Source organism: Malus domestica, chromosome 16 (genome assembly GCF_042453785.1).
Source record: "Malus domestica chromosome 16, GDT2T_hap1".
NCBI lineage: Eukaryota > Viridiplantae > Streptophyta > Magnoliopsida > Rosales > Rosaceae > Malus > Malus domestica.
The window spans coordinates 3,979,102-4,005,768 of NC_091676.1; the positions used below are offsets into that span (position 1 = coordinate 3,979,102).

Here is a 26,667-nt window from a genome sequence, read left to right on the forward strand (position 1 = left end):
ATTTCTTGTGTTACTTAACTGAATTATTTCTTTTCTTTGCAGGAACTTTTGGTTATTTCCACCCTTGAAGTTGATTGCAGAATTTTAGCTTGGGGGTCATCGCTTGATTTTACTGCAAATTCGGGAAGTTTTCAGTCCAATTGTTTTATTTTGTTTCTTATTATTTATTTATTTTATTTTTATTTGCATTATAGTGTTTTCTGACATTGGGGACAATGTCCAGTTTAAGTTTGGGGGTAAAGAGTATAAAAAATGACCAAATTGAAATTTTTTTGTACCTTCAACTACGAACGAGTTTCATTTGTTTCCGTGTTGTTGTTTTTTGTTTTCTTAATTAGTTTTGTTTTGTAATTTAAAAAAAAAAAATCGGAAAATTTAAAAATCCAAAAATATTGTCTTGTTTCCCTTATTGTTTTGAATTAGATTTTTGTTAGTTTCCCGACCCAATGATATAATTGGATCAAATTTGAACCATGATCATCAAGAACTTAGTTAACATGTGTTTTGTGAAATTCCTAATTCTCTTGTTAGTTTTGTACATGTTTGACCATCTTTGAAAAACCAAATGCACATAGCCTTGTTAATGTGAAACTAAAGTATGACTTAAAACTTCATATGTGAATTTAGTGACCATATACATCATATGTGAGTTTTTGAGCCAATTGAAAGTGTGTGCATTTTTCATACACTCCTATTTTTTTTATGTGTGATGAACTTATGTGAGATACATCTCTAGAACTTGCGTAACGATCTTTCGAAATGTTTGTCATTGATTGCATGAAATTAGAAATGATAGAGGCATTAGGTTTACCACTATGGCCCAAATAACCATGTTTCCCAAAGAAAAATGATATCATTAGATTGCCAATTTGAGCCGTATTTGTTGAGCCTTTTATTTCTTATCACCAGATATGTCTACCCTTATACCTGAAACATATTTCCTTACCCTTTCCAAGGCGAGCTAGTGAGCAATGTGAGATTGTCTTATGAGAAATGGTTGTGAAGTACTTTGAAGGTGTTTGGCAAAAGAATAAGTGTGGGGGTATTTCATGTTTGGATTTATAAAAATAAAAAAAAAAGATTGTACACAAAGAAAATAAAAAGTTGTTCAAGTTTCAGTTTAAGGGTGTGGTTGGAGGTGCTAAAAGAATCGTTGGAAAGATTGAGTTCTTATAAATCTAAAGAAAAGAATTGCTTGCAATGTAGCTTGGAACTTGTGTTTACCTATTCTTTCATTTCAATAACTCTCTCCCTAAACCTCATTACATCCAATAAAAGTTCTCTTGATTTAAGTTTTGCAATTATGACTGTGGAGAAGTGATCTTTATGCAAGCTTATGGTAGAACTTTCACATTTGATTCTTTGAGCGAAACACATTAAAACTAAACACATGTGTGATTGAGTGCAATCCTGTGAGAAGGTCGCTAATTTGCATATGATGATTTTAAAAATAAAAACGTGAAATTGCATTAGCATGGCTATCTCACACACTACACTTCAAGGATGATTTAAAGATTACTGCTAATATTTGAATGAGAAAGATGAACTTGGATTAGCTTGTTTGGTGCTAGCTATGGTTCTGGTTGATTTGTGTGCTCGAATGAAATTCTATGAGGGTCACATAGGGGGAAGCTAATGTTTTTCTTGTTACTACTTGTTCTTGTTTTCTTTGTTTTGCTCGAGGACTAGCAAAAGCTAAGTGTGGGGGTATTTGATCGGATCATATTTATATATATTTTTACTTCGAATTCACTCGTCTTTTCTTAGTTAGTTCCTTATATTTTTGAGCTATTTACGTTATTTTTGTGTTTATAGGATTTGTTATGCAAAGAAAATAAAAATAGCACAAAAGAATCTTGCTGCCAAAAATACTTTCCAGCTTATACCTTGAAAAGAGCACTAAAGCCACACACATGATCACTGCATGCGTGTAGTCATTCCATTACTGCAGAATCTCATCAGTCATCAAGTGCACATGCTCAGTGAAGATTATTTTTCCTTTACTGTTGCTATGTCGAGAACATGAGAAAGGAAAAAGGGCTGATGGCATTCTTCTGTGGCAAGGAAGAATAATAAATAAAAGAATAAAAGAAATTGTGGACATGCCAGCAAGCACGTGGACTGCAGAAGGAATAAAAACAGAAAAGAGAGTGGGACTCGGACTGGCTGGCAAAGAAGTGGGGAAGTCAGTGCGGGGAAAGCAGAAAATAAGAGTGGAGAGAGAGCACTGAGGCAGTGCGGAAAGAATAAAAGGGCAGGAGGGCAGGCTGTCGAGGGGAGAGCGAAAAAGAGGGGAGACGTAAGAAGGAGACTGGACGGACGAGGAAGGTCAGAGGGAAAGGGAGAGCACGGTGCAGAGAAAGAAAAAAACAGAAAAATACAGAGAGAAGGCACGGGGGAAGTGAACGCAGGGGAAAAGTCAGTAGCACAGCAATCTAAAGGAGGAGGCACGGCAGAGAGCAGGGAGAAGAGGCTTCACTCCATTTTTCTTGGTTTTATCTTCTCGAACCCATGTTTAACTTTTGGTTTAATTTGAAAATAATGTGTAACTAATTTTTAGTAGTTAGGGGCTGTTTTGAAGCCCCGAATATGATCGTAAATTTGTTGTGATATTTTGTTTGAATGACTTTTATGAAAGGATGAAAATTGTTTCACTACTTATGTCATTGATAAATTCTTTATGTGTTTCTATGGATGCATACATAGTGAGCATATCTAGGATTTTAATGCTATGAATATATGTCTGCCTGCCCTTATTGAATGAGGACCTACATATGTTCTAGAGTAGCACTTGTTAATTGTGGTTAACATGTGAAACGATTTCTAGGATAAGTAAGACAACACCAGTACTTACGATGCCTTGTGATGACTCAAACTCTTTTTATTCTTAATGATTTCTACTTGTTAAATCTATGAACACACCATTCTAGATTGCATGCTAGGGACTAAGTTAAGTTGAAAACGTCATTCTCTTAACATACTACGTAAGAAAGAGTAATAGGTTGAGTTCTAACAGTGAGCCAACTTGAGCATCTTCATCCGGAAATAAAAGGGATTTGAATGAAACATAACATACTTACATGATTATTTGGTGGTGGATAGCATGTCCCCTAACTCATTTTCTTAACTTGTGAATTAAAATCTATTGGTATTATTTAAAATCGGTTTCTGTACTGTTTTTGTATGATTTAATTTAAATAGCAAATCAACTCCAAAAATCCCAAACATTTGTGTGAGCATAGCTTGGTGTGTCTAGTTTATGTGTATAAAATTTCGTTGCATTCGGATAAGTATAAGTTAGTCTAATAATTATTGTTTGGTGGCTGGTCAGTGGAGACAGCCACCTGTTTTTGTGACATATTAAGTATTTGGATAAAACAATCTTCTGCGAGAAAGACCCTTATTTTCATATGCTACAATTGACAAATCTTAGTGTTAATAAGGAAAATTAATAGGATTATTGTGTGCTACTTTGTGGTGCGTTATAATTACTACCACCGATCCGAACTGTTGACTTTGACCCGACCCAATCAACGATCAGTGTTGACTTTGACTATGACTGTCAACGTTGACTTTTTGACTTTTTTTTGTTTTTTCATTTGGGACCCCCTCTTAGGCTAATTTCGATGTCCTGAACCCATTTTTTACGTCCATTTTTTCAAATTCAATTGTTTTGAGTATAGTTTCATTAATTGTACCCTTTATCTGCTTAGGTGCAATTACTAACGGCGATTCTGTTATTCCTATTTCATACGGCTCTTCTTTGACGGGGTATCTGTGAGTGGACCCCTTCTAAAATGCATATTTTACTAGTAGAAATGCATACATGAAAAGCATGATTTAATGAGCACGTTTTATGAAACGTTTGATGAGTAAATTGGATTTACCTTATATGATTATCATGCTTACTTAAAATATTTTAGAATACCATATTTTCTATTGAACCCTTGTTCTTTGTAGAATATCTGATGGATGACGATATACTATTTAGAACATGTTTTTTTTTTACATATTTCTTTATAGTATAGATGATTGATGACTTTATACTATGAATATGTTTTTGAGATATATGTACCTATGTTTGGAAAGATTATGTTCAATGTTTTGTGCGTATCCAGTGATCATTGTTCTACCTTCGGGCAATGTTACTTATATTGCCTTCGAGCGGGCGTGTGTAAGGCACTGTTCTGTGCATATGGAAGATGATACTTATATTGCCTTCGGGCGGGTGTGCGTAGGGCACTGTTTTGTGCAGAAGAGAGATATTGATACCACTAGTTAGCACACTATATATGAGATATGTATTACGAAAATGTTTTATGGCATGCTAGGGTTTTCGAAAACCTATTACGTATTACGCTATTGATGTTTTCATAAAACTTTGGGGGTTAGTATATTGATAATTGTTTTATTATATATATATATATATCAACTTGGTCCACTTATGTTTGTTTTGCGCCCCTCAGGACATAGGAACTAGGAATACGACCCGAGCTACAAGGCATTCCCCTACCAGTGACATTGTGATATATTTTCTCTGCTTTGACATCTATTGTAATAGCACTTCTCTAGCTTACTTTTCGCTTGTACTCTATATTAGATGTATGCTCTGAACATGTCATGCATTATCATAACAATTCATTGTTGGCAATTGAATATTGTTATTGTGATAGTACTCTACTACTACATGAATAGTCACATTCTATTATCTTGCCACAATTTATGTGCATGTCTCACATGTTCTCAGCATTTACATTAATTAAATGGCCTTCGTCACCCTTGGATGTCGGTCAGCACGTGGCCATCCCGATGTTCCGAGAACATCGAAATTAAAGCGTGTCACCTGTTATTTTTGTTGAATATATCATTGCCAGCTCATCAAAACATTTGTAAATGGATTGGATGATGTAATAGTTAGTTGAAAGAGTTAGTTAGAGTTTGTTACTTAAAGCTTATTAGCTAGTCCTCTAGCCAGCTATAAATAGCTATTGTAAATAGATAGTAAGATTAGTTCATTGAGTTCAATACAAAACCTTCATTCATTCTTTCATTTCTCTTCTCTCTGTAAAACTTGATTTCTTGGTTTTACAATTGTTCATTTCTGCTTCTTCTCCAATGTAGTTAACATGGTATCAGAGCCACCAAGGCTCACGCCATGGATCTTGGTGGTCGATTCCTCTTCTCTCATTACTTTCTATCTTTCTTCATTACTTTATTTTGTTTCCGCATATTTGATCGTTTATGCTCCGTATTCGTAGTTCTTATTTTTTGTTTCTGGATTTTTCCTCCTCGTTTTGTGTTTAGTTTTAGGGTTTTTTTTTTCCTTTAGGTTTCAAGATAAAGTCGGCAAGACCAGCACGACACCACTACTCGACTTTCACATGGAATATGTCGACTCTCTTCTCTTCCTTCACCTTTGGAACAACCTTTTTCAGCATACTGTTCTTCATCTCCGACTTGATACTGTCAGTCTAGAGGGTCAAGGTTTTCACGAAGATCTGCATAGTTTCAAAAATTGGAGATATGAAATTCAAAATAAATTAGGGATTTAAGAGAGATTTGGGGACGATTGTTCAGATTTCGATTCCTTCGACCGCCGACTCTCTCCATTGTACACATGTGCGAGTAACCACTGGAAATGAATTCACTCAAGTTGTTGAAGCTCAACGAACGGTGATCGATTTCGAGGCCACTCGCATGACAGAAATCTTGTTTAAGATGCGCCAGTGGATATCCCATGGTTCAAATTCTTTCAGACTTGCAGAGGTGGTCGAGTAGAATGAGAAACCACAGGTCAAACTGATGTTGCCATTTCGGTACGGCGGCGGCGGCTTCCATGATGTGCAAGCAATTTTAATGTGGCAGCATGCTTGAAGCAATTTTTGTTGTCGAAGTATGACGAAGACAAAGACTGGTGGATGTAGATCATGTCCATCAACGAAACGGTTGTTGGTTGACTCTGCCATGGATTCTTAGATCGATGAGAGATTTCTGGTTTTTTCTCTCAGCGTTCTTGGGTCAAGATTGAAGTTCTTATCAGGTTCTTGATTTCTGGTTTTCACAGTGCACATAATCTATTTGATTAAATGTTCCAGTAAGAAAATGTTTGCTACATTCTATTTGTTCATCTTTCTTGTGAGTCTTTTATGGGATATTAGTGTGATACTTGGGATATTTGGATTCAAGATTGGTCATTGCTTCAAGATCAGTGTTTGTATGCAAGTTTATCTGTTAAGGCCGATAGCCATTTTCTGCAAGATTGTTGAAGGAATACAAAGGCCGAAAGCCATTCCTTTCTGTTGCTTGATTAGTTCTTAGTTGAATGCAATTTGTTCTCTGTTAAGGCCGATAGCCATTTTCTGCGAGATTGTTGAAGGAATACAAAGGCCGATAGCCATTCATTTATGTTGCTTGATTAGTTCTTGGTTGAATGCAATTTGTTCTCTGTTAAGGTCGATAGCCAATTTTCTGCGAGATTGTTGAAGGAATACAAAAGCCGATATCCATTCCTTTCTGTTGCTTGATTAGTTCTTGGGTGTTCGAGATTTGTGCACTCGAAAAAGGCCGATTGCCAAAAGTGTGTTGAATGCAATTTGTTTTCTGTGAGATTGTTGAAGGAATACAAAGGCCGATAGCCATTCTTTTCTGTTAAATAGTTTGTTCTTGATTGTGTGAGACTTCTACACTTAAAAAGGCCTATTGCCAAGAAGTGTATTGATTGCATACAAAATGGTTCCATAATCTAGCTGGGTATGTTGAAAGAAATATTGGAAAACATTGTCTTTGGAAGATTGTATTTGCAAAGGTGATGTGTGATGATAATGGGATGAGCAACATGTTTTGGTTTTTTGTAAGTTTGAAAGGATGATAACTATATGTGGTTGTACCTTATCGCAAAGAAAACAGTAGCTATAGAGGTGTAGAAATCAGTTTGAGAGGCTTAAATTCTTTGGGAAGTTGATTGATAAGTATGAAATTGCACCGTTCTTGAGTAATTTTCAATGCTTGCAGCCATGGAGGATTAATTGGTGAGGGGCAGCAGGGCTAGGAGTATATGGACAAGAAGGATTTCATAGTTTTGCATTTCTCAAAGCGTTCATTCAATCTCAAACTGGGAAACCCAGTTGAGATTGAGGGGGGATGTTGAATATATCACTGCCAGCTCATCAAAACAGTTGTAAATTGATTGGATGATGTAATAATAGTTAGTTGAAAGAGTTAGTTAGAGTTTGTTACTCAAAGTTTATTAGCTAGTCCTCTAATCAGCTATATATAGCTATTGTAAACAGATAGTAAGATTAGTTCATTGAGTTCAATACAAAACCTTCATTCATTCTTTCTCATATTTCTCTTCTTTCTGTAAAACTTCATTTCTTAGTTTTACAATTGTTCATTTCTGCTTCTTCTCCAATGTAGTTAACAAATTTCTTATACGCTATCTGTTTGATGTTGATGGAACAAAATTATATAATATGTTGCTTTACTTTTTTTTTTTTTGGTCGAAAAGTATGTTGCTTTACTTAAATCAACAAATTTTGAAAGTAGACCACCAACTCCTCCACTGAGATTAGTTTTTCCATAGATATGATTCATCCAATATCTTCCATTATTGGCAAAATCTGGTGTCAAGTGGTAAATAAAGTAATCTATTTATGGTTTTTAAAACATTCATTAAATAAACTAAAGTCTCTAATGTCAAGATGTGCAATTTCAGCGTGGTTAAGGTGGGCTGAAATGTCTTTAGTCTTTCCATTTCACACAGGAGACTAGTTTTACTTTTCAGGGCGTAGGATATCTCAGACTTCGACTAAAAAATTCATAAAAACTTACATAGCAAGAATATATTGTTGTATAGCATCTCGTGTTAATAATATAAGAACATAAATTGGCACAAAACAACATAATAGTAGTTATATTTTAATAAACAAACATTTAAGAGCAATGAATGACCATTCACTAAGTGGAGAGATTTTTCAGTGTGACCGGTACACGAAATTGTACATTACGTGTTATTATACAAATAGTGGGATATGTGTGCTAAAAAGTTAATAACTTAAAAAATAAAATTTTCTACCACTTCTATTAAAATACGTGGTGTAACACTTGTGTTCCCGTTACAATTAAAAATTTCTCTAGTGAGGTGGGTGGTATCAACCACCAAATAGGCCAAAAAATTTAGAATCAAACATGTTGGACGATCGACCCTTTATCATATTTTATGTTTATGTATACCTACCACTTATATCTATACTATTATTAAGAAAACCCTCATTGTCAACTTTTTATCACTTGTTTGTACCTTTTGACAAAATGACAACCATATCCTTATTTTACCATTTTTATACTTTTTTTTCAATTTTACCTTTACTTTTTATACACAATATTTACATAAGGATGATAAAACAGTAATTATGTAATATTAAAAAGGGAACTTTAACAAAAAGCTTCCGGTATTGTTCACTTTAACGAAAAATTATATTTTTACATTAAAAAGTCGTACCATTCACTTTATCCTTTATTTTATCCTTATCGTTCAAAGTTTTAAAGCCATTTTCATTATTTTTCCTTATTAAAAAAAATATGCACTTATTAAGAGAAATTGTTCACACACACAAAGTGTGTCCTCTCTGATAGTGTATATTAAAGAAAACCACGTGCAGCTTGATCCAACGGTGGGGGTGTTGCCGATGAATATATTGGATCAAACTAAACTATATATGCTAGTCGACCATTGAAGAAAACAGCCAAGACGTCTTTGGCGCCTTTCCTATTCTGAATATACCATGGAAGCACCTCAACCTCCTCCTCCTGATGTTCCCCGATACTTGCAAGAAAAGGAACTCAGCCAAGAAGACAAAGACTTTATATTCTCTCTACCTACAGAAAAAGGTTGGGTTGCAGATGGCCTTCACAAGTACCATGGTTTTTGGCTGTCAACTAAGCAAATGCATGGAGTTTTGGCATGCCAGAAACACTTCCAAGCCGTAGATTCTGATATCGTTCTTGTTACCACTGTCAAATCAGGCACCACTTGGCTCAAGGCACTTATGTTTGCCCTTGTGAAACGAGCGCACTATCTGGACCCTCAGCGACACCCTTTGCTCACAGAAAATCCTCATGTTCTTGTGCCCTGTTTGGAGTTCGATGTCTACACCGACAAACAGGTACTTCCTGACCTCTCCTCCCTGTCCCGTCCAAGGCTCATTTCGACTCATCTACCGTATGTTTGTCTGCCGGATTCTGTCAAACATTCGGGTTGCAAAGTTGTTTACGCGTGGAGAGATCCTAAAGATGTGTTTGTTTCACTTTGGCACTTCTCGAACAAACTGAGGCCAGTGGGTAGTGGAACCATGTCACTTGACGAAGCGTTCGATAAGTTCTGCCGGGGAGTGAATACGTCCGGACCCTTTTGGGATCACGTACTCGGGTTTTGGAAGGAGAGCTTAAAGAGGCCTGAAAGTGCATTTTTCATAAAGTATGAGGAAATGAAAGAAGAGCCCGCTCTTCACCTGAGGAGGCTGGCCGAGTTCTTGGGGTGCCCATTTTCCCCGGAAGAAGAGACACATGGAGTTGTGGACGGTATCTTAAGGTTGTGTAGTTTTGACAATTTAAGCAATTTGGTTGTGAATAAAAGTGGGAAATTGCCGGCCGGTATCGAGAATAGTGCATTCTTTAGGAAAGGTGAAGTTGGAGATTGGATGAATAATTTGACCCCTGAGATGGTGAAAAAACTAGACTCCATTACTCAAGAGAAGTTGCATGGTTCCGGGCTAAAGTTCTAGGGTTTGCATCTTTTTTCTCCCCGTATGAGAGTCTTTATCTGTGTGTGAGAGTTCTTCTCCTTGTGTGAGCGAGTTCTTCAAATTCCGGCAAATCGTTTTGTCGCCGGCCCTAACCATGGCCAATGTCGGTGGCAGCCCTTTTTCTCTTAGTGCTTTCTTTTTTTCTCCTCTGCTGCTCTATTTTTTTCCGGCCCATTTTTTCCCTTTGTTTCCACCCCTAGCGCCTTTGATTTAGCCAGCCTCTGCCCACAATCGGAATGCTTCTTTTTATGATTTCCCCTTTCTTCGCCTCCCACTTATCTCTCCACCCCCACGCATCTACTCAAACCAATTTCTTTGTCTCTTACTTGGATTTGTCCTCTCTCCACTCCGCAATTGCTTCGTTCCGCAAGCATTTTGTTTAGTCGTGTTTCACGGCCATATTATATTGTGCGTAGTGCTTCGGCTCGGGTTTTACACCACCAATTTCCTCCTGTGTGTCGGTGGTAGCTTCCGTTCATTCTCTTGGTGGCTGCTGTTCCAACATGTGGGTTGTTTGCTAGAGGATGATGAAATTTGGTTCTTTTTTTTGTTTCAGGGTTAGTTCTTATCTCGACGGCGGAAGAGGATCCATGCGTTTAGGGTTTCTTTGTGTGTTTTTCTGTGTAGGGATCACCTTTTGGGCTGAGTCTTTCTTCTGTAGTTGTTTTGGAGGTCATAATGTTGAAGTGTACTTTGTGTGTTTTTGGGCCTCCATTATTGTATGTGTGATGTGTTGGTAATAAAATGTCACCTTTCGACCCCTCAAAAAAAAAAGTTCTAGTGTTTACTTATTACTGCTTATGACATCTTTATTTACTTGAGGTCAAAAAGTGATTAATGAGCAAGAGAAAGAAGGAAAGTGTATCGGATCAACTAGTTCCCTAGTAGTAATAATCCTTGACGTTAAACATATCAACTAGTTACCTAGTAGTAACTCATCTCTATTTTTTGATGTGTAGCATGGGAGAAATCTAGAATTAGAATAATCTCAGTACTCATGTTTAATGAATTATTAGTTCCATATAAGTAAAGATAAACTAGTGCTTAATATTTTTCGTCATCCTCTTTGCAAATCTATAATCCTACTCTAATGACTAAAATTACCACTAGTTCCACCTTCCTAGGAAGTTTGATCACTACAAAAAAGGCAATAGTCACACTTTTGAAAATATCGAAAGAAGGAACGTAACTTGAATCACCAACTATGGCTCTCTTTCTCACTCCCTTAGACTTTCCTTTTCAACTTGCATTAGATCTGTTTTTTGTTCCCGGTTTAATGTGGATCTTTGAAATTTGACTTATACATTTGAGATCTCGTCTTGTTGTTCTTGATTTTGAGTTTTCAAGAGCTTTTTTTTTTTTTTTTTCAATTTTCTAACCCCAACATGCAATTTTAGGATTATTAATACCGTTCGTCCCTTTCATCTGCATCCATTGTAACCTGCTGTATTCTTTCTTCCTAAAACTCAAGCATAAGATCGGACATTAATTTGTATTTAAATCATAAAATGTTTTCACATACATCAACAAACATCAAACTAAGAGCTTTGACAAAAGTGCGGTTAAACAACAAAATTAATATTAAAACAAAGAAAAAATGGAAGCTTAGAAGTGAAAAGCATACCCCCCAAGATGTTCAGTTGCTTCATCAAATACTATCCATTGTTTCACAAAAAAAGTGAAAGGGAAAACATCGTCATTTTATCAAATAGTTAGAAGGCTAAATACAACACAAACAACATTAATTCATCCTTAAACTACTAGCTTACATGGGCTTCCTTCAAAGCTCGAATCCTTTGCACTCCTTGACAGAGTTAGAAGGATAAAAAGAGTCGTTTGGCTCATGATGGTGGCCGACAGCAGCCCTAACAGTAGGTCCCACCCTCTCAGGCGTTGAAGGCCTCAACCCGCGTGGGGCGAGTTGGGCGTGTGATCGGACCGAGAGTGGGCTGGGTTTGGGCGAGTCCATGCGTCTCTGAGCTAATTCTTGGGCGGTATTTGGCTTTTGTTTGTCATTTGGCTTCTAGCCCAAAGATTTGGCTTAGGTTGGGTTGGGTTGGGTTTGGAGGGGGGGGAATAAATGGGGAAATTTGGCAAATAGCCCAGTGTTGGGTTTGGTCTTAATAAAGATAGAACTCAGGCGGACCTTATATTTATTAGAAGGGAACTTTAACGAAACAATCCTGTTACTGTTCACTTTAACGAAAAATCACATTTTTACTCTAAAAAGTCAATCCTGATACTATTCACTTACAACACATTTTTGTCATTTTCGTTAAAACTCAAAGTTTTCAAGCTATTTTCATTGGTTTTTCTTTATTAAAAAGATAGTGCAAATGATAAACAAATATATTATAAGTATAGTAAAACCTCGGCAAGTATTACGGTCCGCAAGTTCTGCATAGAAGGATTCAGAAAGGGAACTGGATCCTCTCTTAAGCTCAGGATGGGATTCTCCTGAGCAGCCCATCTGGATTTTCAAACTTGATCTAACGGCTGCAATTATTATAACTTTTGAAGGGCTCCCTATTTGAAGCCGTTGGATCAAATTTCAACATCTCAAATGGGTTAGGATTCCCATCCTGAACTCAGGAGAGGATCTAGTTCCCTCAGAAAGGATACGAGTTCCAATAAAAGTGGATAAAGCTGCACATGTGGGCACAATAAAGTGGAAATCTCTCCTTAATATCCTAAACCCTAGAATAAAACAAAAGAAATTTTAACGAAAAGCACCGGTACTGTTCACTTTAACAAAAAACCATATTTTTACACTAAAAAGTCAATCCTGGTACTATTCACTTTACCATTTATTTTGTCCTTACCATTAAAACTCAAAGTTTTCAAGCCCATTTTCATTAGTTTTCCTTAAAAAAAATTCACTACGAATCTCTCCTAACATTTAGGTAATTCCAAACAAGTGCACATCGTAATGCAAATATCCGGAAATGAATAAAGTTTTTAATTTTTATGGAAATGAACTTGTGTTTCTTGCAGCAAATGCGCTCTGGCCTCTATATATAATGTGTACTCTAAAACGCTACCTGACATCCAATTAATATTGAAGCATTTTTTGATAAAACTCTACACATGTCTGATTGTGCTATGTTAATTAATAAGTTGGGCACAGTACATATTTTGTTGTGTGAGATCCCAAGAATTTATTATCTAGAAGAGAAATATTTGAAAAAAAATATATGTTTAGGTTACTTATTGAGAATGTATTTATGAAAAGGTTATGAACGTGATTACGAGTTTGAAACATGTTTCAGATTACTTTGCAGAACTTGAATGAATTTTTAAGATGATTTCATGTTGGACCAATGTGTGATGACACATGCCAGCCACAAGTCTGGAATTAGCCACGTAGAGATCAATTTGACAGCCACCAAGCTACTTACGTGGAGCTTTCTTTACATGATTAGCTTGGGTTTGCATGCACTAAGCTGAAGGTGGCCGTGAATTAACATGTAGTCATCATGTGTGTGTATGACTCATGTTTCAGGGGCTTGGCTAGTTCTTATCTCTAGCGTTTACAGGAGGATTGGTTCGTGGTCGGCGGCAAGTTGCTTCGGCAACGGGAGAGGATCCATGCATTTGGGTTTCTTCGTGTGTTATTTTATGTAGGGCTCACTTTTTGGGTTGGGCTTTTCTTCTGTGTTTTGGAGGGCCTAATGTTGCTGTGTTCTTTGTGTGTTTTTGGGCCTCGACTTTTGTACGTATGATGTGTTTGTAATAAAATATTACCTTTTGACTCAAAAAAAAAAGAACTTTAACGAAAAGTACCCGGTACTGTTCACTTTAACGAAAAATCATATTTTTAACTAAAAAGTCAATCCTGGTACTATTCATTTTACCCTTTATTTTGTCCTTATCATTAAAACTCAAAGTTTTCAAGTCTTTTTCATTAGTTTTTAAAAAAAAAAAAGGTTTAAGGGTTTGCTTATTACTGCTTATGACATCTTTATTTATTTGGGGAGGGGAAGTCTTTAATGAGTAAGAGAAAGAAGGAAAGTGTACGGGATCAACTAGTTCCCTAGTAGTAATAATCATTGACGTTACACATATCAACTAATTACCTAGTAGTAACCCATCTCTATATTTTTTATGTGTCGCATATGAGAAATCTCGAATTAAAATAATATCAATATTCATGTTTAATAAACGTCAGGAATAAGTCATTAATGATAATGCTTAAATTATTAACTATGCATATAAGTAAAGATAAATTAGTGCTTAATATTTTTTGTCATCCTCTCTGCAAATTTGTATCCTACCCTAATGACTAAAATTACAACTAGTTCCACCTTCCTAGAAAAGTTTGATCACCAAAAAAAAAAAAAGGCAATAGTCACATTTTAAAAGTATTAGAGTGAACATAACTTGAATCACCGACATTGGCCCTCTTGTTGCATCATATCTGTTTTTGTTTTCGGTTTTAAGTTGGATCTTTGAAATCTGACTTATACATTTGAGATCTCGCCTTGTTGTTCGTGGCTTTTGAGTTTTCAAGACCATTTTTTTCTTTTGCCATTTACTAACCCCAACATGCAAACTTAGCGTTAATCTGCATTCATCGTAGCTTGCTTTATTCTTAATTTCTTCCTAAAACCCAAACATAATATCAGACATTTATAATTTAAATCATAAAATGTTTTCACATACATCAACAAACTGTTGGAAGTTTGACAAAAAAGAGAAGAAGAAAACATACAAACTTCGAAACTCAGAAGTCGGCTCCCAGACTTGGTTCCTTCATTTCACACTTCGTGTGACAAGCACTTGGCTTGCACACTCTCTGGTAACTAGCTCTGGTTGCACAGTTTCTATTTCCTTTTTACTCTCTCATATATGGAAAGCATATGGTTGAAGATATTTTCAACCACCAAGCTTCTTCTACACGGCTCCTGCTTTACATGGAGGAGATTAGCTCTCTCCGCCCAACTAAAGCATCTACCCGTGGCCTCTTATACCAAGCATTAGTCTTGGTGTTTTATGTTGATATTAGTACAACAACTTTAACATTAATATTATTTCAACACTTTCCAAGACATGTTGTGTGGTAAACGGACATGAAATTCATTTCCAACTACTAAACTATTATGTGATAAGTTCAAACAAGAGTACAGGATTTCATAATGCAAATATCAGTTATTAATTTCATGGAAATGAACTTGTGTTTATGAAGCATGTGCTAAGTTTAACACAACGTTGCATCAGTATGAGTTTGCACCACTTGAGTTTATTGCGGCAGGCGCGCTCTGGCCTCTCTCTCTCTCTCTCTCTTTCTCTCTCTCTCTCTCTTTCTCTCTCTCTATATATAGTGCATTCCGGAACCCTATCTTGGCATCCAATTTTGTAGTTTGCACCACCACTTGAGAGAGACCAACAGCCCATCTTTATTTTTGGGCCTTTTCATAAGTACCTGTCAAAACTTTTGAATGTAGTTTTTTTAAGACTTTAACAAAAATATTTCTTGAGATTTGCATAATTCATCACTTTAATTCCTGAGATTTCACATCAATAGAAGTGGTCCTTGAGTTTGTCCTTCATTAATTATTTTGGTCTTTCCTTGAAAAATTATGTTAAATAAGGACCAAATGACAAAAGTATCCTCAATTTAATAAATAATTGGCTAAAATGATTTGACAAAAATTAAGGGTATTTTTGTCATTTTGTCGTTATTTAATGAAGATTTTTTAAGAAATGACCAAAATGATTGATGTTGAACAAACTCAAAGACCACTTTTATTGATTTCAAATCTCAATAATCAAAGTGAGGAGTTATACAAATATCAAAGACCATTTTGGCTAAAAAAACCTTTTTTTTAATTATTATTACAAACGATATTATTACTTTAAATTACACTACTGAAAGAAAAATGTTTTAATTTGGAATGCGATGACGATATCGGAAGAAAATTATTGCGATTATGCTTGTTACCAAATTATCAAAGAAATCCATTTGATAAAAAAGTAAAAAAAAAAAAAAAGAAATTCATAGGTTGGGTTCGATATGTACGTACTACATACCATATATTATGTTCATGTTGTCCACTTCGGGACCAATGTGATTATGGTGATGGTGTTATATACCAATGGCGTAAATATGTAATACCATCCAATAGCTTTCTCAACTTAAAGAACTAGTACATATGATTAAGCAGGATACTTTGTAATTTTAATACAACGCTAATTATTGGTATGGGCTTGCATCACAAAGTAATTTCAGAATCTTTGCTACTCATTTTTAGGTCATCATATATTAGTAATCATTGCAAAAGTTTACCATTGAAAATCGTTTAGCCATTTTATTATTATTGTGAAAATTTTACTATTTATCAACAATATTATGTTTGTATATTTATCATGTTATATTAGATGAACAAACGGCTTTCAAGATTATTAGTAATCATTGCAAAAGTTTACCATTGAAAATCGTTTAGCCATTTTATTATTATTGTGAAAATTTTACTATTTATCAACAATATTATGTTTGTATATTTATCATGTTATATTAGATGAACAAACGGCTTTCAAGATTAGCAAGTTTTTATAAAAATTGAAACTAGTTCTAACTCGTACGTAATCAAAAGCAGTTGGAACGCATGATGAGTTATTTCCTCTTTTTAAAGGTAACATGTCGGTAAGGAAACATGTCATGTTATCGTCCACACCATATAAGTTGTTGGTTGCAGACTGCAATTGTTAGCAAATTAAATTATGGAACCTAATTATTAGGTGAATTAATTGAAAATTGAACCCTATAACAATAATCGTTCAACTAACAAATCTTACTAGACAACTTACGAGGATCTCACGCACACATACAAAGCAAACATTTAAGAGCACGGAATGTTAGTTTAAACATAATTAGTCAGTGAGTTAGGTGATGCTAATTAGGCATATCTACTTATATGCATGCATGCGGCATGACGTGCTCTCAACTCTAACTGTGGATTAAAGTCGCTCATGTTTAGCTAAGTGTGGATTGATTGTTAAGTCTGAATAGTTATGATTCGAAGAATCTCCTGATATATGATCAACATCTTTCAATTTCTTTTTATTCGGTAGCTACCTCTCATATATTAATTTACCTTGTTAGACACTTTTTTAATACTAGTAATACGGAGAATTTACATGAATAAGCCTCAGTTGTGAAAAAGCAGTATTCCTAAAGTCAGTCGCCCACAAATTTCCATTAATATGCATGTAAAATTCATAATACGTTAATTATTAAAACTAACTCATACTTAACACATGTGTACTGCTAACATTTGAAGATCACATTATATTCATCAATTCTTTGAGTTCGATTATTTGCACGTGAATAACCAACAGTAGCATTCTTAACAATACAAAAGTAGTCAGTGGTACAAATAAGGGTAAACTGTCGGTTTACCCCCTGAACTTTCACCTCACTTTCGATTTCCCCCCTGAACTTTTCTATTGGAAAATTAAGGACTCAAACTAATTTTTTTAGCCAATTTGCCCCCTACCGTTAGTTTTTCATATATTCCATCCATATTTCCGTTAAGTGAGACCATGTGCATAACATGTGAGGATAGTTAAGTCATTTCAATTTAAAAATGATTAAAAACTGAAAATAAATAATAATAATAATTTTCCCTCTATTTTTTCCCGCTAATTCCTATCCTCAATTTTAATTTTCCCTCTCATTCCTATGCATGAGAAATAACATATGGTGTTATTGTCTTCATAAGTAGCTAAGTTAATCTTTTTTTTGAAGCATGTACTACCATTTTTATTTTCTCTAACAAATTAATAATTTGACAAATGCTTATGGTGTTATTGTCTCCAAAGCAGTGCATTAATATAAGAAACATGTCCATAAAAAAGACTAGGGTTTCTTATATTAATGCACTGCTTTGGAGACAATAGCACCATTAGCATTTGTCAAATTATTAATTTGTTAGAGAAAATAAAAATGGTAGACATATGTCATTTCTCATGCATAGGAATGAGAGACAAAAATAAAATCGAGGATAGGAATTAGCGGGAAAAAATAGATGGAAAGTTTTGCTTTTTTTATTATTTTTAGTTTTTTAATCATTTTTAAGAGTGAAATGACTTAACTACCCTCACATGTTGTGCACATGGTCTCACTTAACGGAAATATGGATGGAATATATGAAAAACTAACGGTAGGGGGCAAATTGGCTAAAAAAATTAGTTTGAGTCCTTAATTTTCCAATGGAAAAGTTCAGGGGGGAAATCGAAAGTGAGGTGAAAGTTCAGGGGGTAAACCGACAGTTTACTCGTACAAATAATTATCTTTTTCTTCCTTATAGACGGGAAGAAAACATAACCTCGTTGTCATAGTATTTTCCGAAGTGACAAGTAATAGTACAATAGTACTAGAGTTGGCTGGTGGAGGAATCTGGATGCAGCCCCTTCTACAAACAGAGACTGGAGGAGTTGGAGGGAGGTTCTATCAATCAGCATTGGGCCTCGGCCTCAGGGATCGTGGGGGGGGGGGGGGGGGGGGGCTTGTCGTTCTGTGGCCCTTCGGCTGTAGGGTACCCTCTCCTCTGTTGAGTTCACAGGGTGGACGTGAACCACACACGCTCATGTTGGGACCAAAGAGGGCAAACCCAGTTCTTCATTGATTATGTGAGAGGCGTTCCACGCTCGAAACGTGTACAGTCTACAGAGGTAGCCCTCTGTTTTCAGGACGTCTGGTTTTCCACTGTGGAACTAGCAAGAGTATTGTCAATCACAATTTAACAAACACCAAATCTTACATACATCGGCGGCAGAGCCGTAGCAACTGCCTACTCCATCTGTTTCTCAAGTACAAAATGTGATTCCTTAGAACAATAAAATATATATGTATGCATGAACTTAAGTTGGAAAACTATTATAATTTATTTTAGAAAAAATTAGATTTACATCATTTTTTTTGCTCATCTATTAATTAAAATCTTATTCATTTTTAATTTTTTATCAAGGTCTTTGGGTATTAATACATCATTAATTATTTGAATAATAAAATATTTTTATTTTTAAATATATTCATTTGGTGTTAAAAATATTACAATTAGTATATTTATATTACTAAATTTTTTATCATATATTTTTATTTTTAGTTTGTACCTATTTTTAATTTGTACCAATTTTTTTTTTAATTTTTAATTTGTACCGATTTTTTTTCATTTTTCATTTGTACCCATATATTAGTTTCTTTTTGTGCCCATATTTTTTAAAGGTTTATTTGTGTTTGTACCCATGTGTATACCATCACGTGACATTGTATATTTAATCAATGATAGGAAAATTACATATGGTATATTTATGTTTTATGCCTAAACTTTGTATCATATATTTATATTTTTAGTTTGTACCCACTTTTAATTTGCAACATTTTTTTTTAAATTTGTAGTATTCTATTTTTAGTTTTATTTTGTACCCATGTATTAATTTCTTTTAGTGCCTATATTTTTTAAAAATTCATTTGTACTCATAATTTTTTAATTTTTTATGTGTACCTTAATTTATTTATAATGTACCTGTAGACATCGAAATTTCGGTAAATAAATGTTGACCGATAAATCAAAGTGTCAACGCTCATGTATTACATAAATTTTACACGTAGCGTGTGACTCAACGAAAATTGAAATGAGTTGGAAAAGTCATCAAATAGGACACGTGTCAACACCTGGCAGAAACGACTTATTTCATCTGGGATATTATATTCAAAATTAGGCCTTGGAAATTTCTATAAATACAAGCCTATTTCATTCATTTAAAGGAACCAAAATCATTAGGCAAAACTCTTGAAGCTCTGAAACTCTGAAACTCCGAAGCTCTCAAGCATCCAGGTTCCCGAAGAATCAAGAAAGCGTTCTTCGTTCATCGTTCATCCAAAGATCAAGCCCCAACGGCCCTTTGGATCAACAATCATCCACCAATTCAAGATCAAGCCCCGACGGCCCTTGAAGAAAGCACCATCGTTCATCATCCGTTCATCCAAGATCAAGCCTCAACGGCCCTTTGGATCAACAAACATCGACAAATCCACACCCATCCAACCGTTCTTCAAGATTAAGCCCAAAAGCCCTTGAAGATCTGTTCATCACTGTTTCTTCAAGATCAAGCCCAAAAGCCCTTGAAGATCCGTTCATCACCGTTACTCAAGATCAAGCCCCAACGGCTCCTTGAAAATCCGCTCAAATCCACCTTCAAGATCAAGTCCACGGCCCTTGAAGAACGTTCATCCTTAGATCAAGCCCAACGGCCATTTGGATCAATCACACATCCACAAATCAACACCTTACGGAGATCGAATCAGAGGATCAAAAATAGAGAGAGATTGTAACCCAAAATCATCAAAAATACAAATATTTGTTTGTGCGCGTTGTTCTTGTCTCTTTCGTTTCAGGAAAATTTTCCGTGTTCACAGTACCCTTCTTCTTTATTAATGTACCACTTTGTTATATATGAAATGTACCAATTTTTTTAACACTATGGATACATTCTTTTGTCATTTATTATTTCTTATTTTTACATAGTTTTTATCCATTTATTCAATCAAAATGTTTGAATTTTTTTATTGTAATCGTTTCTATAATGAGGGATTTTAAATTTATAGGATTATAAATCTCATAAAATATCAAACAATTAATGTCAAAACTATAAAAATATAAATATTAATGGTAATATAATGAGGTGTACAAAGTCAAGGGACTTTGATCAAACTTTGAATACTATTTAGTAAAAAAATGTTAAGGATTAAGGACCACATCCAAAGTATTCCTTTATTTTATTTCATGTTGATTGTTTACCAAAACCCCATTTCGATTAGTAATACTTCTTATATATTAGTTATGATGAAAATGATTTCTAAACAATAAGATTGATCTACACTGAAAACATTATCATGCGTTACTAAATGTGTTTTTCTTTTTCGTGTTTTTACAAATAATAAGTATTAGATTATTTTAAAAAAAAGTATTAAATTCTATAACAAGGTATGTTTGCAGGCGAAGTCACGCACTCTCTACTTAGTACAAAAGGGGTCAAGCAAACCTCTAAATATTTCATTTTTAGAGTATCAATGACCCTTTCTTTACTTTTGTCCACTATATAAACCATATGAATGCTAAGAAGACTTTCTCAAAGTTTGATTCTTTATGAACTTTTTGTAACCTCACAGTTTAATTTTAATTTTTAGGCTAATGTTATAAAATATTATGACTGAAACATAAGACGTAAAAAGTCCATAGAGTCTTACTTTTAAAAATTTGCTTAACATTTCTTTATAAACTATAGAAATTAGGAAAGACACCCGTCCCTTAAAAAGGGGTCACAACTCCCAACTCCAAACCAGCTGAGTAGCCCACAGAACCACAGTTTGCCTAAAACCCGGTTACCCGAACCAAAAAGGAGATAACAGGATAAAACAGACCGGGTTACCAGATGTTTAGGAATCGGATTCGGACCCCTTCCATTTTTCCCGGCTTTTCTGACGTGGACTTGAAGTGGCAAGGTACTAGAAGACGATTCGTGCTCACGAAAAGCCATTTACTAATTTCTAAAAGGAACAAATAATAATTAACTAATTAAAAAGGTCAAAAACCGAAGGATAAAGACATGCACGTGTTACGTGCATGACTGCCATGCCAGCTCCATATGGAAACCTGCATGCTGGTCTGCCTCATGTCACGTGCTTTTTGTACGACCCCCCAAAAAGGTGTTTTCATTTGACAAAAGTGGTCGGTGTTATGTATAGTAAGGCCGTTTGACCGTTGACGAATACCTATTGGCTTAACCTATTAGCTGTAACTGAACCGTGGGTTAGGGTTTTGATGATTGGATATTTTCGTGAGATTGGAGACCGTTAGAATGGTAGTTAATCGTTAACGGTGGGTGGAGCGTTGTGTTGGTGAATCATGATGATAAGGATTTGGAGATACTAATGTAATATAAAAATGAATAAAATGGGAGTTTTATTCATTTGGATTTGATTCAAAGACAAGCAATTGTTATATAAAATTATTGTTGCTGGCCCGGATGTGTAATGATTGTGCTAAGCTTGTTGGTGCACGTCTAAAAAGCAATTATCATATGGATTAGGGAGGGAATTAATATTATCGCATATTATTATCAGCTTAAAGATCTAACTTGATATGATAAAAGGAAAATTATTATATGCGAAGGTAGTGAAATTTCAATCCGAGTCAAGACTATAGTATATTTCTCGTCTCTGTATCTTGATCGTAAATTTAGCCGTTCACTAACTTAATTCATGCTATTTATGAACCTAGTATTGTATAGATTTTGTCCAAGTCGAACTCTATTTTTCATGATTCTTCTTGTTTCATCTTGATTTTATCTTAAATTTGGAACGGTTTGGAGTATAAATGAATCAACATGAGTTGACTTAGATTCTTGATTTAACAAAAATCTCATTAGTAAAAGAACTGATCCATTATTCTTCGAATTGTCCCAAATTAAGATTCTCAATTTAACAAGGGCCTCAATACTAAAAGTACCAGACAAGGGAAGAATATGATAAATTTCCAATGTGTATGGTTAATACAACACTATCATAATATCTACTACATAATTTAGGGCACTTGGAAAACAAGTTACTCTTCTTCCAAGATACGTACCCTTTTTGGCTTGGAAACTGCACATGCCATACACTTCCTAGAAGAAGAAAAATGGCTGATTTGGACACCAGTTGAATAGGGTTCGATTCATGGATGTGGTTTACCCATCCAAATGGGGTACAACACATAGTGCCATAGTGGGGACAGTGCATGGCAGAAAGATCCAATGTCCGAGACTTAATGGTTGGTCTCAATTAGGTTTCTCTGTGTCGATATAGGCTCAATAGCTAAGTAGAAATCGCTTTTATGAGATGTCAAGATGACGTTGTTTTAACTTATTGTGTGTTTTTTTTAATTTATTCACATTATCGTCGTACAATTAATTTAAAACATTACCATTTAACATTTCTGTTTCATATAAGTCATTTATCTGCCTGCCACTATTGTCCACAAATGGAAAAATTCGTGGACATATTAAGTTTAACAGACAATGGCTAATGCCCTTCCTAGTAATTTTCCTGGTCTGGTGCGCCCTAGGCCAGTTGGGCTCTTGTGTAGAAATCATGAACCAATTGCCAATTAGTCAAGTGGCCGTCGCATAGATGTAGCACCACTTCACCCCCTCAGCCTCTCAGTCGCAGGCCATCCCATCTTTCCATTACCCTAGAATGGAAGACACCAAATTCCATCATGCTCAGAGTATTAATTTCACATCGGGTATAAGATCTTGTGTATGCTTATAAATAGTTAAGTTATTGATTCTCATATTACCAATTGGTTTTATAGTTAAACCTCAACTTTCTTCACATCGTCAATGGCAAAATAATTATATCGAATTAAGTTAGCGCCACATTCCTGAAAAATGGAACCATGTAAGTTCCATCCAACATATACAAATCAGAGACATATTTTTAATGCTATAAAAAAAATTTGGCCGGACTGGAATTGGTGGGACGGGAAAATGGAGGATGATGAGATGGGATGGGATGGGACTGGACTGGACTATGTTTTGTGGGACTGGAAAATGAGTGTTACCGTGTATGCCCTAACCCTAGAGAAGTAGCAATTGACCAGAAAAAATAAAATAAAATAAAATAAATAAATAAACCCTAAAGAAGCAGCAGAGATGATACCACATGCGAGGGGCAGGAGGCCGGCATGAACCACAAGACACGCTTATGTGCGCGCGCACCAAATATTTTTTGACTCACCAAATATATTAATCAGTAATATATTTATTAGTTAAGCAAAGAGCCAAAGAAGAATTGTATTTATATTGACCAATATTTAGTATATGATTAAGATATAATACTTTATTATATGAAACATTTTTTGTTGTTAAATTATGGTTTGCTTGCAGTTTGCCTAATCATGTGGGACTGGGATGCGGACGTGGGACGCTCATATCAACCAAAAACATTATCCCATATTTAAAGAGTTATATTAATTATGGAATTTCGGCGGCTTAATTGTTACATAACCCCGTCTGTCCGGAAACAAAAAAAAGTAGAATATTGCTACATTTCTCCGGCCAGCGAATGCTGCTAAATTAACTTGACTAATTTGATTAAAAAAACCTAATTAACAAATACAATGCATGGGGCACCACTTGTAAATCTTATGATTCATGACATGATTGATTCTGGATCTCTGATTATGTTGATGCACGATTAGAATTGATGTGTTCAACAGTTTTTAAATTAGTTCATATCATACATTTTGTGAAGCGGTCCATGTTGTTTATATGTTGAGGTGGGCATTATATAATGAAGATCATGTCAATGTTGTGGAGTTGGTTTAGTAGCATGTGCCGGCTCCAGGATCTAAACTTAGAGTGACCTGAACTTTGAAGCCAAAATCTAAGAACAAACATTTAATATCGTTGTTTAGAGAAAATTTGGGCATAAAAATAGTTAAGAAAAGAGACCAACATAAAAAGATTGATATCGGGGTTAGAAGAGACGAGACAAGTTTAATTAAGAGAGGAGGAGAAAGAGCGAAAGACTGAAAGAGGAAGTAAAGAGAAAAGTTGATGTCTTTACACGTGCAATGGGAATAATTATTATATTTTAGGCTGAATCTGAATGGGTTGGATTTAAACGTGGCAAATCAATCATTGAGTTACTAATTGGTATCCATTAAGACTCTTTTAATTTAATATCATTATAATATAGAGGTAAGATCGATAGTGATGATGATTATGTAAGATGAAATCAAATTAAATAGATCTTAATTGATACCTATTAACAACTCAATGCGTTGATTTGTCACCTCTAGTTGGATTGGTATAACTCATGAGGGCTAGATTGGCTAATGTTCCTAGGTTATTTCTCTTCGGCTCAAATTTCAGTTGGGCTACATCCTGTCTTAGCCATCTGCATTTCAGTTACACACGGTGATGCTAGAGATAACATATTTTTAGATCATTTTTTGTGAACTACATGATGTGCTCTACAAAAATGCTCTAAAATTTTGATTTCCCTAGTAAAAGAATGGATGTATAAATGCTAACTAGTACAAGAAAACAAAGATAAACAAACGACATACCAGTTATTGGTTCATTGTTCAATGTTTAAAAAAACACTGATGGAAAAAACGGTAAGATTTCAAACTTTCGTAAGGAAATTAAATAAAGAAGGAGATATACGAAAAAAAAACATATAAAAAGGATCCACACTAGTGCGCTAGTGATCTTTTTGTTTGCTGACTCGTAATTTTCATTTATTTCTTCGTATCATTATCTGACAAGTTTGTGTAAAAATATTTTTTTATTAATGATAGCGTTAATGAGTTAAATAGTTAGGTTTTAAGAGTGAAGAAGTCGGTGAGGATTGAACCGCATTATGATGCATAAACATAATTGTTTTCTGCCACTACAATAAAACATCATCTGTTGTAAATATGCTATCTTTACAACAATCAAATTAGAAGATGGATAATTAGAAATTGAGGAAATAGAAAGAAGTATACTACATTTGCCAACTTAACTAAGCTCAAACATAAGAAAAATATTAGTTCCGAAAGGTTAAAAGTAAAATCACTTATTGCAAAAAAAAAAATGGAGCAATTAAACTTGCTCCGAGTATTTTTAGTACAATGTATGTGAATTTCCATGTCGTATACAAGGACGTATATGTGCAATGTATTTTCATATTAATCAATTCCTCTAAACATTAGGCTTATTTATTGATTTGTCCACTGAAAATTGCAATTTAGTCTCGTTCACTTACCAAATCTGATTTTGTTTCACTTTGTCATTTTTGTTTATTTTGTCAAATAAACGTTACATCCAATGATACAACTCTTCTCCAAGGTTACGACGAATTGTCATCGTCGCCAAGAAGATTAGCTACCATCTGAACTCAAGGGCTTGATTTACAAGCCTTAATTCCTTTCTCATTTTTCACTTAACCCTAATTTGTTTTCCTACATTTCTCGCCTTTATTCACATTCGGCTTGGTAAATATGTGGTGAAGAACCAAAATTCTCACAAAAGTGTCACGTCACAAAGCATGTGATATATCCCTGTTTGTGTGAAAAATAAAATGCACATACTATCATTTCATTCAACGTTTGTTTAACATAATGGACGAAAATATAATGAACTGAGACTACGCACGACAAAAATGACCATTTCAAAAGACAAAATTAAACAAAAATAACTTTAAATAAGTAAAATGAGATTAAATGATAACTTCAAGAGACTAACCAATTAATAAGCCTTAAGCATTAATTAAGAGTCCCAAACATCGATGACAGTTGGGTGACGATTTTGTCCCATGGCCAACCCCAAGAGCCAAGTGAAAAAATAAAAAGTTTCCAATCAGAAAAGTAAAACAAATAAAAAAAAGATTCAGATTCAGATTCCCGGATCATTGACCGTTTCACTAAGCAAGAATTAAAAAGTTAAATAAATAACATTAATTGTTGAAAAAAAATTAAACAACATTAATTAGTGGGCATTAATTAAAAAGTAGGTTATAAAAACTTGGCAAAAAAATGACCCAAACGCTGCGTTTTGAGGCGATAGGGACAAACCGTTAGAAAACGTGGTTCGTCGTTGACTGCAACCCCATTGGTTCACTTGGTCCGCTCCACAAACGCCGGAGTTGGAGTTCATGATCCTTGTTTTACCTTTATACCGTTTACCGGACCTCGACTTCCCAAATCAACCCACTGCGCATTTTAGCGCCCCGACACGTCACCTGCCGCGCAAAGTGGGAGGTCGTTGCTAAAGTGCGCGGGTGCTGTAGTTCATAAGATTCAAAGATTCAGAGCCCCAGAGAGGGAGC

The 26,667-nt window shown here is 35.0% G+C and overlaps 1 protein-coding gene across 1 annotated transcript; it reads left to right on the forward strand.

Annotated features, from left to right (window-relative positions):
- Positions 1-8,748: 8,748 nt before the first annotated feature.
- On the forward strand, positions 8,749-10,569 carry LOC103402783 (cytosolic sulfotransferase 12-like). Its single transcript, XM_008341542.4, has one exon. It carries the CDS (start codon positions 8,784-8,786, stop codon positions 9,780-9,782), a length of 999 nt encoding a protein of 332 aa, XP_008339764.3. The 5' UTR covers positions 8,749-8,783; the 3' UTR covers positions 9,783-10,569.
- Positions 10,570-26,667: the final 16,098 nt, after the last annotated feature.

Excerpts from the sequence above, each read along its gene's own strand:
- LOC103402783 (XM_008341542.4), top strand. The coding sequence starts at position 8,784 with ATGGAAGCACCTCAACCTCCTCCTCCTGATGTTCCCCGATACTTGCAA.